The sequence below is a fragment of the Asterias amurensis genome, chromosome 1, assembly GCF_032118995.1.
Source record: "Asterias amurensis chromosome 1, ASM3211899v1".
Lineage (NCBI taxonomy): Eukaryota > Metazoa > Echinodermata > Asteroidea > Forcipulatida > Asteriidae > Asterias > Asterias amurensis.
This window is the reverse complement of record NC_092648.1, coordinates 6,213,451-6,230,401: the sequence shown is the minus strand read 5'-3', so window position 1 is coordinate 6,230,401 and position 16,951 is coordinate 6,213,451. Positions and strand designations below refer to the sequence as shown.

The 16,951-nt window shown below is 35.3% G+C and overlaps 1 protein-coding gene across 1 annotated transcript in view; it reads left to right on the top strand.

Annotated features, from left to right (window-relative positions):
- The window catches only part of LOC139944202 (thioredoxin domain-containing protein 16-like), a 31,571-nt gene extending 15,113 nt beyond the window's left edge, over window positions 1-16,458 (top strand). Inside the window, exons 10-18 of the mRNA XM_071941173.1 lie at window positions 876-1,014; window positions 2,388-2,537; window positions 3,592-3,829; window positions 4,720-4,856; window positions 5,720-5,804; window positions 7,913-8,045; window positions 12,063-12,229; window positions 13,427-13,620; window positions 14,633-16,458. Coding sequence (XP_071797274.1) covers window positions 876-1,014; window positions 2,388-2,537; window positions 3,592-3,829; window positions 4,720-4,856; window positions 5,720-5,804; window positions 7,913-8,045; window positions 12,063-12,229; window positions 13,427-13,620; window positions 14,633-14,838 — 1,449 coding nt within the window. The 3' untranslated portion in view covers window positions 14,839-16,458. The remainder of the gene's footprint in view (window positions 1-875; window positions 1,015-2,387; window positions 2,538-3,591; window positions 3,830-4,719; window positions 4,857-5,719; window positions 5,805-7,912; window positions 8,046-12,062; window positions 12,230-13,426; window positions 13,621-14,632) is intronic.
- The last annotated feature ends 493 nt before the right edge of the window (window positions 16,459-16,951 follow it).

Sequence of the window (16,951 nt, the reverse complement as noted above, 5' to 3'; positions counted from 1 at the left end):
TTCTTTTGTTGAGGTACAGGGTTGTAAAGTCAGACTTTCTTAGCAGTTTCGAAGATGTTCACACTTCTAGGTGAAACTTAGCAATTAAAGGCAGTGGACACTATTGATAATTACTCAAAATAATTATTCGCATAAAACCTTTCTTGGTGACAAGTAATGGGGAGAGGTTGGTGGTATAAAACATTGTGAGAAACAGCTCCCTCTGAAGTGCCATAGTTTTGGAGAAAGAAGTAATTTTCCACGAATTTGATTTCGAGACCTCAAGTTTAGAACTTGAGGTCTCGAAATCAACCATTTAAACGCACACAAATTCGTGTGACAAGGGTGTTTTCTTCTTTCATTATTATTTCGCAACTTTGATGACCGATTGAGCTCAAATTTTCACAGGTTTGTTATTTTATGCATATGTTGAGATACACCAACTGTGAAGGCTAGTCTTTGACAATTACCAATAGTGTCCACTGCCTTTAAAGGGTTTTGATACTTTTTGTAAATCAAGTTTTGGACATAACATAAATCACTACTGACTGTACAGAGATGTATGTAATAAAGTTTACCTGTAGATGTTTCAGTTTCATTAGTCTGCTAGTCGTCAAGTTTTTGAGAGAAAAAAAAGGAGTATATCACCGAGCAATGATTTCAGAAGAGTCGTGTAAATCTGTTGCACACTACTAAACTAATTTTCATGAAGTTGTTTGACTCATTTCTCAAAGACTACAGCACCTCAGCAAGTAATATTTTAGGGGAAGCTTTCTACCATCATTGTCTTGAAACCGTGTAAACTTTTAAGTTAATACTGTAGTTGCTTGGCTGACCTAAGTTTTTGGTTTTTTTAAACAATATTTTGGCTTATACCCTGTTACTTTTTCCTGAAGGAGAATGTGATTACAATGATTGGTGATCTGACAGTGAAGAGTGTGTCGTCCTTTATTGAAGACAATATGTACATCCAGGTTGAACCGTCTGATGAACAAAATGAGAACGAGGAGAACGAGGGCAACAAACAAATTCCAGGTAAAATAACTTTCCTCATCTCCTTAGGATTACTAGAGCATGCTAGTTGAAATGTTGAGACCAATTAAGAACTTGCTCCGTGGTAGTGAATTTAATAACGATGCACTAAAAGCTAGAGTAGTAGTCCCAGCCAATGTTCTACCTTCTGCCCAGGTAGAAGTTAAAAAAGTAGGACAGTTCTTTTCAGAACTGAGATGTCTCCGAATTTACTCCACGATAGTAGAGACAGTTCTCTAAAGAGCAAACTCTACCTGGCAATTAGACACACACATGGTGTTTCTGCAAACCAAATACATGTATATGTTGATACCTCACCGTGCAAGGCCTCAAATCCCATGTAACTTTCCTCAAAACAAGAAGTTGTTAAATTGGGAATCAGAAATAATCATATTGACAACCTTTCTTTTCTCTTGATTGCAAATTCCAGAAATAGCAATAATAAATAATATTGTAAACCTGACAAAATTTACCACATGACTTCACAAAGGAAAGACATACAGGGTTCTCATAGTAAGTCCCCCTGATTTTTCTTCTTTTTTTCGAAAATATGAGCATGTGTTGGCAATAAATTAAAAAGCCACGGCTGAAAAACTTCCATGCTGGAATCTTAGTACACATAGACTTGCCTCCCGTTGAGCGGAATAGAGTACAACAAATTGTGCCAGCCTGTCCATTCTTGTGAGCCACATTTGTACTAAAGTACAAATATCTGTGATTACACAAAACCAGTGGATAAAGGGAGATTTCGAGCATGAGTTGTAGTACCATCTGTCCCTCTTTATATGAGTGAAATGAAGTGAGCATGGTAGGTGCACAATGGGTGCGTTCGTTAAGCTTCCCTGGGTCGGCCCCGGTTTGGCCCGGTACGTTCGAATAGCTTTGACGGGGCTCACACCCGGGTCAGCCCCCAGTGCCCTGCTTGAGGAGTGGGTCACTTGGGGTGACCTGGGGTGCATGCCGTCACCACAAGAGGGCGAGTGTGATCGTTTGATTAGCTCTTGTCAGGGGCTCACTCGAGTGAGCACTGCGGGGTCGACCCAGGGAAGCTTATCTAATGCACCCAATATGTAGGTGTCCCGGGAAATATACATGTCAGCTGTCCAACTAACCCCCAGAAATAAAAGGATGCTCCCAATTTGTACGGGGCGTTTATAAAACATTCGCCATTGGGAAAAGCAGATACAGATAAGCTGTTATTTAGCCATAAACCGGCACTAGGCCGATATAGAACATATTCACATACCAACATACATCTAGTTTGCTTTTGAAACTTTGAAAGGAAAAAAAAGAAAAATCTAAATTTACCTTTAACAGAAACCCAAATATTTGAGTTAAGACTGATTGCTGACTCTTTTTTCCCTTTATTGATGCAGTGCAAGAGATCCAGGATGATGAAGTACAGTTTGCTGTCAACAGAGATACTAGAGTATTGGATATGTCACATGTTCCTAAGCTTACTGACAAGACCTTCCCTGAGCTCATAGCCAGGTCACAGCTGGTCGTTATCCTGTTTACTGTTCGCTGTAAGAAAAACACAATTTGTTTTTGTAATTCAGCTGTTTGAGTGTTGTGTTTGTGTATATTTTGTTGATGACTTGGTAGAAGTGTTGAATTCACTGTAGATTTAGAGTAAAGTGTTTATGACTGATGTACGTCTTGAAGTCTGTAAACCATTTTGTATGGACACCTTTGTTAATTGTCACTTCGTATTCTCACTTGGTGTATCTTGACATATGCAGAAAATAAAAAACACATGCAAATTTTGGCTCAATTGGTCATCAAAGGTGCAAGAGAATAATGAAAGAAAAACACCCTTGTTGCATTACTTTGTGTGCTTTTATGCACAATTAAAGGCTGCAGGCCTGAAGTCTTTTAGTATTTGGGTGAGAATTTACCTCTTTCTCAAAAACCATGTTACTTTAGAGGGAGCAGTTTCTCACAATGTTTTATAACAGCTCTCCATTGCTCGGTACCATGTAAGTTTTTATGCTAAAAATTATTTGGGGTAATTACCAATAGTGTCCAGAGCCTTTAAGCCCTCTTGCTTTCTAAGAGCCGGTTAAGTCAAATGGCTCTAGGATTTCTATTTTGTATTTGATATAATAATTTTAGTTGTTGATGATTGGAAGACACCCTCAACTTTTACATTGAAAATTATGAAACAGTTTATTTTAAAAAAATCATTTGCGATCATAACCATGAAGTACACTGCTTTTTTATTTTGGAGTCTCTAAACCTGGGCGACTAGTGAAAAAGTTATCACTTCGACACTATATTTTAAAATTTGTGCTGAAGGAACTTTGTCACTGATGTCTGATTGTGTTCCGTCGCAAACAGTAAAGAGCAACACAATCACCAAACAGGAAGTTTTGACTATTTTTGTATTAGTAGTCATGGCGGCGCAATTAACCAAATAATGTTAGTCGCAACTTGACTATTAAAAGCAATCAATAGTTCGACATTGACACTAGTCGCACTAGTCGCACTAGTCGCCCAGGCTTACTAGTTACAAGCGTTTTTTCACTGACCAAAGTGTGAAGAGTTTGGTTCCAAATCTTCTATCCTTTCTCCCGGCAGGGGATCCAAGATGCAAAGCTTTCTTAGAATCTTACTCGTCTGCAGCGAAGACCATCCAAGAAGCTAATCCCCAGCTTAGCCAACCCCTAACTCAAGTAGAATGCTTCAGCTGGCCTGACGTCTGTCAGCTTAATAATGTAACTACCTACCCAGCTGTTAAGATGTACAAGGAAGGCAAGATGGTGGCCGATTATAAAGGCTCGCTTAGTAAGGAGGGAATCCTAAAAGCTTACCACCTGTGAGTACTCCTAGAGTTTGCTGTTAACAAACTTGTTCGGATGGTTTTTTTTTCTGAACAGTCTACCAGGGTTCTCCCATTTCACAGACAAGTTACAATCCCGGCCAAACTGCTTGGGCCGCCCATTTCCAGCGTTACAAAATACATTCTCTCCCTCGTCCTCTTGCTCAATGTTGACTGTAACGCAGAAGACTGTGCCATCAGAACCAACATTAAAAGGGGGCAGGAAGCCCAACTAGATATGGCCAGGATTGTAGGGTGGGCTGATACATGCAAGTTGTGAGCCTATATTACGCATATTTCAGCTGATACGCTAAGAGAAATATACACAAATATTGTTATTATTATTTGGTTTCACACAAAAAATAAAGAGAAACTCATGAATGCTCCAGGGCCCAATATCATAGAGCTGCTAAGCACACAAATTTGCTTAGCATGATATTGTTGCCTTGATAAAAAGAGGATTACCAAACAAATTTCCATATGGTTTTCAGGATAAGCAAACAATGGCTGAACACCAGTAATAAAGCGATATGCAAGAAATGGAAATTTGAATGGTAATCCTGTTTTTTTTTCAAGGAAGAAATTTCATGCTAAGCAAATTTTCATGCTTAGCAGCTCGATGAAATTGGGCCCTGATTGCATAGTAGGGCTTTTAAAATTTAATATGAACACCAAATTGAAAACATTCCAAAGATCTTGTTTCAATTCAGCATGCTTCGGCCCAAAACATCAAACATTTTGGGTTTAGAATGCCCCATTGTTTTGAAAAATCCTAAGAAGAAACCTAGTGTATCAAACTAAAGTTCGCTTGTGGTCAGAGTGGGGGTTTGAATCTCAAGTGTAGCTCTTGCCCCCTTGAAGAAAGACACCTTATTTTTACTTCTCAGGTACTCCACATCCAACCCTGTGATCCTGGAGACATGTTCAGATTGTGCTGCATTTAGTAGCGGTCAGCAACCAGAGTGGGTTCAATCTACACTCACTGCAGTAGTCATGGGTTACTTCCCAGCTACAGCTATCAAAGGTAAACTCTTGTATTAACTCTTTGCTTAAAACCATTGGACACTTTCGGAACAGAAAAAAAATCACAGATTTACAAATAACTTACAGGGTTTACAGAAGGTAATGGTGAAAGACTTCTCTTGAAATATTATTCCATGAAATGCTTTACTCTTTGAGAAAACATTAAAACAACTATCAATTCTCGATATCGAGAATCACGGATTTGTTTAAAACACATGTCATGACACCACAAATGACCGACTGACTCCTGACTCCGATGACCGATTGAGCCTAAATTTTCACAGGTTTGTTATTTTATATATAAGTTGTGATACACGAAGTGTGGGCCTTTGGAAAAAGCTGTTTACCGAAAGTGTCCAATGGCTTTAAAGGCACTAGACACTATTTGTAATTACTCAAAGTAATTTTTAGCATAAAAAGCTACTTGGTAACAAGCAATGGAGAGCTGTTGATAGTATAAAACATTATGAGATGCGGCTCTCTCAGAAGTAACACAGTTTTGTAAAAAGGTAATTTTTCACTCAAATATTTAAAGACTTTAGGCCTGAAGGCTCTTTTAGGCATCTGAAAGCACACACAAGCGACGAGAGTGTTTTTTCTTTCATTATTCTTTTGCAACTTCGATGACCAATTGAGCACAAACTATCACAGGTTTGTTATTTTATGCATATGTTGAGATACACCAAGTGAGAAGACTGGTCTGTGACAATTACCAAAGGTGTCCAGTGCCTTTAAGAGATTGTAGACCATCTTTTAACTGATGACTTCTTGTGCAGATCAACTAGTAACAAATTAACTTTGAAATTATAGGTAGTGTTTCCATAGTTTAATTACTTTTATGTTGTTTGTGAATTCTGCATTCAGAGAGGCGTGAATATGAGCAAGCCGCCAAGGTGTTTCAGGGTCAACATTTGATGGCAGTGTGCCAGGCAGAGTGTCCTAAGTTACAGTAAGTTCCCTTTTTATGCATCACTAAACAAGGGCCCAATTTCATGACTCGGTTTACCGTAAGAAAAGAATCAGGAATACTAGGCATTCTGCGTTTACACAGCTAGCGTAGAAATTTGGCCCTTGCACGGAAGCGGAGAATTAGCGCTTGCGAAAACAGGGAATTCTGCGCTTAAGTCAATCGTATTTCACGTGGGCATGTGCATGTGTGTATTCCACGCTACTAGACATTCTGTGCGTGCATGTATGCTGAAAATGGTGATTTAAGCGCAGAATTCGGCGGTAAGCATAGCCATGAAATTGGGTCCTTAAGTTTTTATCTTAAATTGTTGTTCTATTAATAGAGGAAACAAAACATATTCTATTACAGTGAGTACTGCCTCAGTTTACCCAATCTGTGGAAACTTTTTCTTCCCAAGTTTCATTCTTCATTCAAATAGTATGTGTCGTCTTAGTTTTAGTTTACACTTGGAGCCTCCATACACATATTGTTCATGACTGTTCAGGTTTATTTGCAATTTGTTTTCCAGTGGAATAAGTTGTTCATCAGAAAACTTACTGGAGTTTTTTGCAAAATTATTTTTTTGAATTTATTGTTTTTCTCAAAAGACCTTGAATATATATTCATCTATTGCCTATCATGTTCCTCTTAACCCCTTGCACCAATGTCACGCGAAGCTAGTGTTTGCCATTTTGTGAGTCAAGCATGCACATTGACGCCATAAATGGTGCAATCATGATTAATTGTGACGCCAAATGTCATGAATGTATCGGTCAATAATGCATTTGCACACTCACAAACAGCCTTATGCTCTTGCTCCTCTCTTTATTTATTTAATATTTACTATTATAACAATATATTATGTATATTTTAAAAGCGCTTTTGATTTTAATACCTTTCTATGTACTAGTACTGATATTGTCATATTAAAGACACTGGACACTATTGGTAATTGACAAAGACCAGTCTTCTCACTTGGTGTATCTCAACATATGCATAAAATAACATACCTGGGAAAACTTGAACTCAATCGGTCGTCAAAGTTGCGAGAGAACAATGAAAGAAAAAACACATGAAGTTGTGTGCTTTCAGATGCTTGATTTCGAGACCTCAAATTCTAAACCTGAGGTCTCGAAATCAAATTCGTGGAAAATTACTTCTTTCTCAAAAACTACGTCACTTCAGAGGGAGCCGGCTCTCACAATGTTTTATACTATCAACCTCGCCCCATAACTTGTTACCAAATAAGGTTTTTTGCTAGTAATTATTTTGAGTAATTACCAATAGTGTCCACTGCCTTTAAATTGTTTTCCCAAAAGAGTTTGGAATAAACGTTGTATTGAATTGAATTAGGGAATAACAGTGCGAGTACCCGGTCTTCACTGTGTGGTAATGACCGGGTTGGTGGCTGGCGCTGTTAACGGACTGAGCAGGAGGCGAGGTCCGTTAACAGCGCCAGCCACCAACCAAGGTCATTACCACGCAGTGAAGACCGGGTACGAACACTGTTATTCCCATTAATAAATACTTTTTTTAGCGAATTAAACGGCTAAAATTGTCCAAATTGTGTGACTTTTCTCTCGGCGGTACTTCCAGACATGTTCAGGGGGCCATACATGTATTTGAGCTTTTGATGGTTCCCATCTCTTTCGTGCGTTAATCACATTACTGATCTTTGAGACCAGTGACTCTTTTAAATAATGATCTGTTCAGCGCCTTCACTGGGGTCAAAGGAGGCAAATGATTGGACGATAGCTGTTCCTTGTGCATTAAAAACGCGCGCATGAGCTCGGCGTCAGTTTATACGCGCGCACATGTTACACGCGCACACTCAAAATTGATACATTTTCAGCCCGCGTACGCGGAAGTGCGCGAAGTTGCAATGAAACTTACAGGGATATAAATAAGGGTGCAATACAGTGCAACGCGCAAGGTTTACACAATGTATGCTGATTTAGTGGCCACTTATTCGCTATTTTCCAAAGCCGGTCTTTATACCACCGTTAACACTCCAACACGTGACCGGGTTTTGACCAATAAGAGACTTGAAACCGTCCAAGGTATTTATTAATATACATTAACCTCACTATGCATTATTCTTATGTTAGGTCTGGTGCCTCCAAACCTTCTGTTACTGCTTTTAAATGGGTAGATTCCCATCAGCCTCAAGTGGAGTACACAGGGGACTATACTGCAAGAGATCTGATTACCTTTGTGCATAAGGCCACTCTTCCAATTGTTGTAAGAAGAATCTCTTCTATTTTCATTTTAAATGACTTGTTACAAGTGTCACCTTTTAACAATTAAAACACGTTCACCTACTATCATTAAAGACACTGGACACTATTGGTTATTACCAAAGACCAGTCTTCTCACTTGGTGTATCTCAACATATAAATAAAATAGCAAACCTGTGAAAATTTGAATTGAATTGGCTTTGAAGTTGCGAGATGATAATCAAAGAAAAACACCCTGTCACATGAAGTTTAGTGCTTTCAGATGCTTAATTTTGAGACCTAAAAATCTAAATCTGAGGTCTATGAATCAAATTTAAACATTTTAGTAGAAAATTACTTCTTTCTCAAAAACTACGTTACTTCAGAGGGAGCCGTTTCTCACACTGTTTTATACTATCAACAGCTCTCCATTGCTTGTTACCAAGTAAGTTTTTATGCTAACAATTATTTTGAGTAATTTCCAATAGTGTTCAGTGCAGTGCCTTTAAACATTACAACATAACGGTTCCAGAAATATGACCAATAATCCAATCTCACAATCCAATCCTAAAACCCAAATAATAATCTGTCTTTAGTATTGCTGTAATTTATAACAATTCAGAGGTACATGTGTATCAGTGATTATCACAATCAAAACAACAAGTTATGGACAATCGGCCATAGTGAATATGAAATAATTAATTAAATTATTGAACGGTTTATTGAATTTCATTTGGTACAAGCAAACAAACACATGTGATCATGGTCTTAGAAATATTGCTTTGTCTCTGAGGGATAAAACTTAATAATAGAGATTTAATAACAATGATTTAATTATTTGTAACAATGCCAAGGTTATACTCACAATTCTTACACACACTAACAAAACATGGACAGCTGTAGGGATGTAGCTCAAGCAGAACAATTTGATGGCACTGTTTTTTGCATTGTTGTTGTTTTTTTGTAGGGGGCTGTTTGACATGAAGCAATTATTTCCAGCAAAGACCTTTTGATGGCAGTGTATTTTGTGTTGTTGTTATATTGTTTTGTTTGTTTGGTTTGGTTTGGTTTTGGGGTTGTTATTTTTTATATTTTAATTATTAGGCCCTGAGGCTGGACGATTTAATTTTAGGCAATTATCAATTATTTTGAGCAAAATCTCCTTTTGATGCGGGCAGTGGTCGACTTGTTGTTGACAAAACAGCAAAAAGCTGTCACAGTATTTCCGCAAGAACGTTGAATCTACGTTTAGCAAGATGAAAATGGGTTGAAAATTGCATTTTGCTAAAACGGACACAAACCCACGAGAATCGTTTCTCAAATTAAAATTTTATGGGGTAAAAAATTATCCAAACCATATTACTTTAAAAGAAAATCCTTTTCTCAAAATAATTTATACTAGGTCATTAGTTTGTTGAATATTCACCAAATATATCTATAACCCTACCTTTAAGATTTGTGTTTTGGTGTATACCCAGAACAGTCAGCTTATAGGCACTGGACACTATTGGTAATTACTCAAAATAATTGTAAACATACAAAACTCAATAATAATAATAATAATAATAATAATAATAATAATAATAATAATAATAAAAGTAATAATAATAATAATAATAATAATAATAATAATAATAATAATAATAATAATAATAATAATAATAATAATAATAATAATAATAATAATAATAATAATAATAATAATAATAATAATAATAATAATAATAATAATAATAATAATAATAATAATAATAATAATAATAATAATAATAATAATAATAATAATAATAATAATAATAATAATAATAATAATAATAATAATAATAATAATAATAATAATAATAATAATAATAATAATAATAATAATAATAATAATAATAATAATAATAATAATAATAATAATAATAATAATAATAATAATAATAATAATAATAATAATAATAATAATAATAATAATAATAATAATAATAATAATAATAATAATAATAATAATAATAATAATAATAATAATAATAATAATAATAATAATAATAATAATAATAATAATAATAATAATAATAATAATAATAATAATAATAATAATAATAATAATAATAATAATAATAATAATAATAATAATAATAATAATAATAATAATAATAATAATAATAATAATAATAATAATAATAATAATAATAATAATAATAATAATAATAATAATAATAATAATAATAATAATAATAATAATAATAATAATAATAATAATAATAATAATAATAATAATAATAATAATAATAATAATAATAATAATAATAATAATAATAATAATAATAATAATAATAATAATAATAATAATAATAATAATAATAATAATAATAATAATAATAATAATAATAATAATAATAATAATAATAATAATAATAATAATAATAATAATAATAATAATAATAATAATAATAATAATAATAATAATAATAATAATAATAATAATAATAATAATAATAATAATAATAATAATAATAATAATAATAATAATAATAATAATAATAATAATAATAATAATAATAATAATAATAATAATAATAATAATAATAATAATAATAATAATAATAATAATAATAATAATAATAATAATAATAATAATAATAATAATAATAATAATAATAATAATAATAATAATAATAATAATAATAATAATAATAATAATAATAATAATAATAATAATAATAATAATAATAATAATAATAATAATAATAATAATAATAATAATAATAATAATAATAATAATAATAATAATAATAATAATAAAAATAATAATAATAATAATAATAATAATAATAATAATAATAATAATAATAATAATAATAATAATAATAATAATAATAATAATAATAATAATAATAATAATAATAATAATAATAATAATAATAATAATAATAATAATAATAATAATAATTAAATACACTGGACACTCTCCATTGTTGTTACCAAGTATGTTTGAAGACAGTGGACAATATTGGCAATTGTCATAGACCATTCTTCTCAATTGGTGTATCTCAACATACAATGTACACACGTATGCATAAAATAACAAACGTGTGAAAATTTGAGCTCAATTGGTCGTCGAAGTTGCGAGATAACTATGAAAGAAAAACACCCTTGTTACACGAAGTTGTGTGCTTTCAGATGCTCGATTTCGAGAACTCAAATTCTAAATCTGAGGTCTCAAAATCAAATTCGTGGAAAATTACTTCTTTCTCGAAAACTATGTTACTTCAGAGGGAGCTGTTTCTCACAATGTTTTATACCATCAACCTCTCCCCATTACTGGTTACCTAGTAAGGTTTTATGCTGACAATTGTTTTGAGTGTTTACCAATAGTGTTCACTGTCTTTAATCATTTTTGTATAGCGCATAGTAATTAAACATTTCCATTTACATTTCCATTTACGCTCTAGAGAAAAACACAACAGAATACAAATACAAGATGTACATACTGGGTAACGAAGAAAATGCATGAATTAATTGTTAAAGGTAGTGGACACTTTTGGTAATTACTCAAAATAATTATTATTATAAAACCTTACGAGTAATGGGGAGAGATTGATAGTATAAAACATTGTGAAAAACGGCTCCCTTTGAAGTAATGTAGTTTTCGAGAAAGAAGTAATTTTCCACGAATTTAATTTTGAGACCTCGGGTTTAGAATTTGAGGTCTCGAAATCAAGCATCTGAAAGCACACAACTTAGTGTGAGAAGGGAGTTTTCTTCTTTCATTATTATCTCGCAGCTTCGACGACCGATTGAGCTCAAATTTTCACAGGTTTGTTATTTAATGCATATGTTGTGATACACGAACTGTGAAGACTAGTCTTGACAATCACAATAGTGTCCACTGTAACATCAATGGAGAGCTGTTGGTAGTATAACACATTTGAGTTTATATCACACTCCTTGTTGCCATGATGGATCAGAATCCAATGTTCAAGCCTGCTTGAAGATAAAATCATATGTGATATACATTTGTATTTTTAAATGAATACTTGTTATTGTTATTCTTCAGCCGGAGTTGACTCCCAGTACTTTCCCTCTTCACTTCAGTCAAGGCAAACCATTCCTGATCCTCTTCAAGGACACTGATGACCAGTCCATCCAGGCAGAGTCATCATTAGCAACACTAGCGCTAGAGAAAACCTTTGAATCGAAACTCACTATACTATGGATTGATGTGTAAGTTCACCATGCCCATCTGATGGAATTTGAATCAAATAATATCGCCAACAAATCACATTAATAAATACCCCAGAGAGTTTATGCATTCTGTTTATATGATTATTATGATTATTATTTATTCGACCAATACAAACAATCAAGTTACAATAGCACAAGACAGAACATTAACGGAACAACAGTTATAAAAAAGCAAGAAATAAGGAAAATACATACATAATTAAATAAATGAATAAATAAGGTTAAATTAAATTAAATTAACTTAAATAAAATATTTGAACAAGAAAACAAAAGCAAAAAATAAACACTGCAAGAGGGCGGCTGAGGGCGGAGCATGCAGGAGAAAAACAGAACCAAATGGGAACAACAACAGGAGGGATAAAAAAACAAGGACAAATCATGCGGGTCAGGGATAACAAAAGTAAACCAAATTACTGTTGCTCGGAAGCATGCTGCCCCACGCATGAGCATGCTGCCCCACGCATGAGCATGCTGCCCCACGCATGAAAAGATTGAAGACACAACTTGTATTACTGACAACAAGTATTATTAAGGGCAAAAGTTAAGGTATAAGATTGTCCAAAAACGCAAGTTTGCACTTCCGTAATGTTCCTATTCTAATTTTTATGTTTGTTGATGCTTTGAAAATTGTTGGAATTTTTACATGTGTTATGGGCTAATTACAAAAACTGATGAGCGTCCCAAAATTTAGATTGACTAGCTCTTCAGCGGGGCCCTGGACCACCCGGTGGAACTTGATACCTTGCTACGCTCACTAATTAGAAAAATAACTGGCAATTAAGCAAGACATCAACCACAATGGTTTGTGCTTCAGATGGGACGTAAAGCCGTTGGTCCAGTGTGCGGTGCTACGCACGTAAAAGAACCAAGTGAACTTATCATAAAGGGAAGGGGTTCGCCCCGGTTTTCTTGGTTTGATTGGCAGCATATTGCGCCACAGCACCTTGACCATTACATGGTGCTATGTAAAAGGAGTAGGTCTCGAATTCAAACGTAGTCCCTTGCATACCCTGCAGGAAACAAAGGAATGTTGAAGCACCTTGAGCATCACTGACGGATATGCGTGCTATAATAACAAGAATCTACTGTTATTATTATTTGTATTATTATTAATAGTTACACAACTGAAATAATGATGGAGAAACTGTACATTTTATCTTGTAAATGTATGTGCAGATCCCAGCCATCCTGCGTAGGTTCAGAGATCCTGAAAGATTACGGCATTCGTCGACAACGTCTTCACCCCAGCGTTGTGTTTGTTGATCACAGTACAAGCAGGGTATGTAACTACCCTCCAGACTTCAGCTACCAAGTACCAGCTATGACTGATTGGTTAAAGATAGTCATGAATGGAGAGACAACATGCTCAGGTAGGTGTATCAAGGCATTAATAATAAAAGTAATAACCAGTTTTTATATAGCGGTTGTCACACCGGAGTGGTGTCTCAAAGCATTTCCAACATTATCACTTGTCCAATGAGTTCATTCCTTAAACCATCCCAGCTCCCTGGGGATTTAAAACCTGTGTGCAATATATGCTACTCGCCTAAACCAATCACAATAACCATCTCTGCCCTCACAGGTACCCATTTACCCCTGGGTGGAGAGAAGCAATTATAGTTAAGTGTCTTGCTCAGGGACACAAGTGTCACGACACAAGTGTCTTGACCGGATTCGAACCCATGGTATTCGGGAGACCATCACGTTCTGCAATTAGACGAAGTGGCAACGTGTTTAAAACGAAAAGGACGTACTATGAACAGAATTGTTGTACTTGGTTCGAACTATGGACGTGCTAGACGTGGTGCGGTCGGGCATCATTTGGATTTACAGTGTACATGTGCACACAGTCCGGGTCCGTTTGTAGCACGTTCATAGACGTTATTACCATAGTTACCATAATTTAAGTGACTTGGGTCACATTACATACATTTTCCAGGCAAATCTATACACGTTGTAGCCAGACTAATTTTGTTTTAAATTTTCTTAGGATGCTTTCAGACAATTTGAGAACAAGTTTGGTGTGACCCAGCCAAAAGGCATGTTTCAAAAGGAGTGATTTGGCCAGTGCTGGCGATCTTGTTACATTATAACGAGAGTCGACTGTACTAAGAATTTTATAACCATTGATCTTTCACAGTTTATACTTAAAATACAGTTCCCACACTTTAATACCTTTAAACTTCAATCCACTCCATCTCAACTGGAAATGCCTTTTTTTTTTTTTTTTTTCCCCTATTTATGCATGGTTAGGATCCACTTATATGTAGCTACTTGCCAAAACAAAAGTACCTCCGTTGGTTTCTTGCTCTTTAGAAGCTCTCGACTTTACCACAGCAACTTTATTGAGATTTTCTTTAATTTGCTTTTCCTCCCTTGTAGGTTTAAAGGAAGGCAAGTTTGAGCCCTTGGTGAGCCCTTATGATTTCCTAGCCTTGGTTAATAGCAAGAAGGATATGGTTTCCCATAGGTTGAGTCGACTACCCACGGATCATAGAAACTATGAGAATGGTGAAGAGCTAGAAGATGGTGCACGTGATCTGTATCCACAAAACCAGATACATTCACATCAACACACAGAGCTTTAATTCTTATCATCTAAGTAGGATTTGAAACTTTGCATAATGGAAATATGATATTGAAAGGTTTGCGGTAACACCATTGACAATCTCTACATGAGTAGGGGTGGTCCTGAAAAGAACTGTTGGTTTCAACTCGATGTTTCGATCAGTAGCATACTGATCGAAGCGTCGAGTTGAAACCAACGGTTTACTGATCGAAACCAACGGTTCTTTTCAGAACCACCCCAACTCAATTAGGAATAGTCATTACATGGTGTTACCGTAAACCTTTCCATATCTTATCATCTACACTGTGTTGTATTTGTCTTCAGTACATGTTTTGCATCTCAGTTAAGTGTTGGGTAGATGTCCCAAACATTGCGCTCGTTATTACGGTATGTGCAAACTTGTTTACCCTTTGAATGTATTGTTACATGTTGGATGTGTAAAGTGAGTATATTGAGCTTGATAAATTTAATGTTCTAGAGCCATTGGGCTTTTTCTTCTGCTGCCACGCGGAAATTTACCGGAGTGGCTTTGGTGTAGTTCTAACGTGCGTTCCCACATGGACTTAAACTGTGTTTTTCAGCATGGGTCGCGGTAGGTTTACTGCGCAGAGCCGTTTCCTTTATGTTTTTAGCGGTCCTGTATGGAGAAGTGTGACCTCTTTCAGCCCGTTAGTTTAACATCACGGTCGCAGTAAGTTGACAGGGAGAGCAGGTAACCTTGCGTCCCCATGGATTAAATTGCTGTCATTCTTCAGGAACCGTTTTTAACCCAAAAAGTTCAATGGAAACATCGCTGAAGAGAAACTTAATGTGGATTAATCCACGAGTCAACTGACAAAGTTAAAGACTGTATACATGTAGTTCCACTATTTTTCAGTCAATTATCAGAAGCTCATAGGAAATGTGTTGAGGTAGTTTTAATTTTCTTACAAAACTATATAAGACAAAACTATATAAGTTATAAACATATGAACTTGCCTGTCACATATCTTGCCAAGAATTAATGTCACATTAAAGGCATTAATCTTATTGAATAATAATAACAATAAAAATAACCAGTCTTTATATACATGTAGCGCTTTTCACCCCTGAACGGTGTCTCAAAGCGCTTCCACATTATTACCTATTGATCACTGGGACTTAATTCATTCTCAGCTCCCTGTGGAGTATACAGCCTGTGCAACAAATATGCGCTACTCGGCTAAATCAATCACAAGAACTGGTGATAAAAGGGAAATTAAGATTTAAATTAATGAAAAACATTCAGAAGTGGTGGTGTCCCAGGGAAATCTGTCTGGCATAGATTCTGTTCCCAATGTGGGAATTTAACATGGGCTGAGGAGGAGGGTTCAATAGAGGGCGCTATCAGCAGAAGGGGGAGAGAATCTCTTGGGGACAGAATCTCCTGCCACAGGGGTACCAATCAGAAGTATCAACAACTGAGGGTTGGTCTGTGTGTGCATGTACTCTATTTACTTATCTCCTGCCACAGGGGTACCAATCAGAAGTATCAACAACTGAGGGTGGGTCTGTGTTGTGCATGTACTCTATTTACTTATCTCCTGCCACAGGGGTACCAATCAGAAGTATCAACAACTGAGGGTGGGTCTGTGTGTGCATGTTCTCTATTTACTTATCTCCTGCCACAGGGGTACCAATCAGAAGTATCAACAACTGAGGGTTGGTCTGTGTGTGCATGTACTCTATTTACTTATCTCCTGCCACAGGGGTACCAATCAGAAGTATCAACAACTGAGGGTGGTCTGTGTGTGCATGTACTCTATTTACTTATCTCCTGCCACAGGGGTACCAATCAGAAGTATCAACAACTGAGGGTGGGTCTGTGTGTGCATGTACTCTATTTACTTATCTCCTGCCACAGGGGTACCAATCAGAAGTATCAACAACTGAGGGTGGTCTGTGTGTGCATGTACTCTATTTACTTATCTCCTGCCACAGGGGTACCAATCAGAAGTATCAACAACTGAGGGTGGGTCTGTGTGTGCATGTACTCTATTTACTTATCTCCTGCCACAGGGGTACCAATCAGAAGTATCAACAACTGAGGGTGGTCTGTGTGTGCATGTACTCTATTTACTTATCTCCTGCCACAGGGGTACCAATCAGAAGTA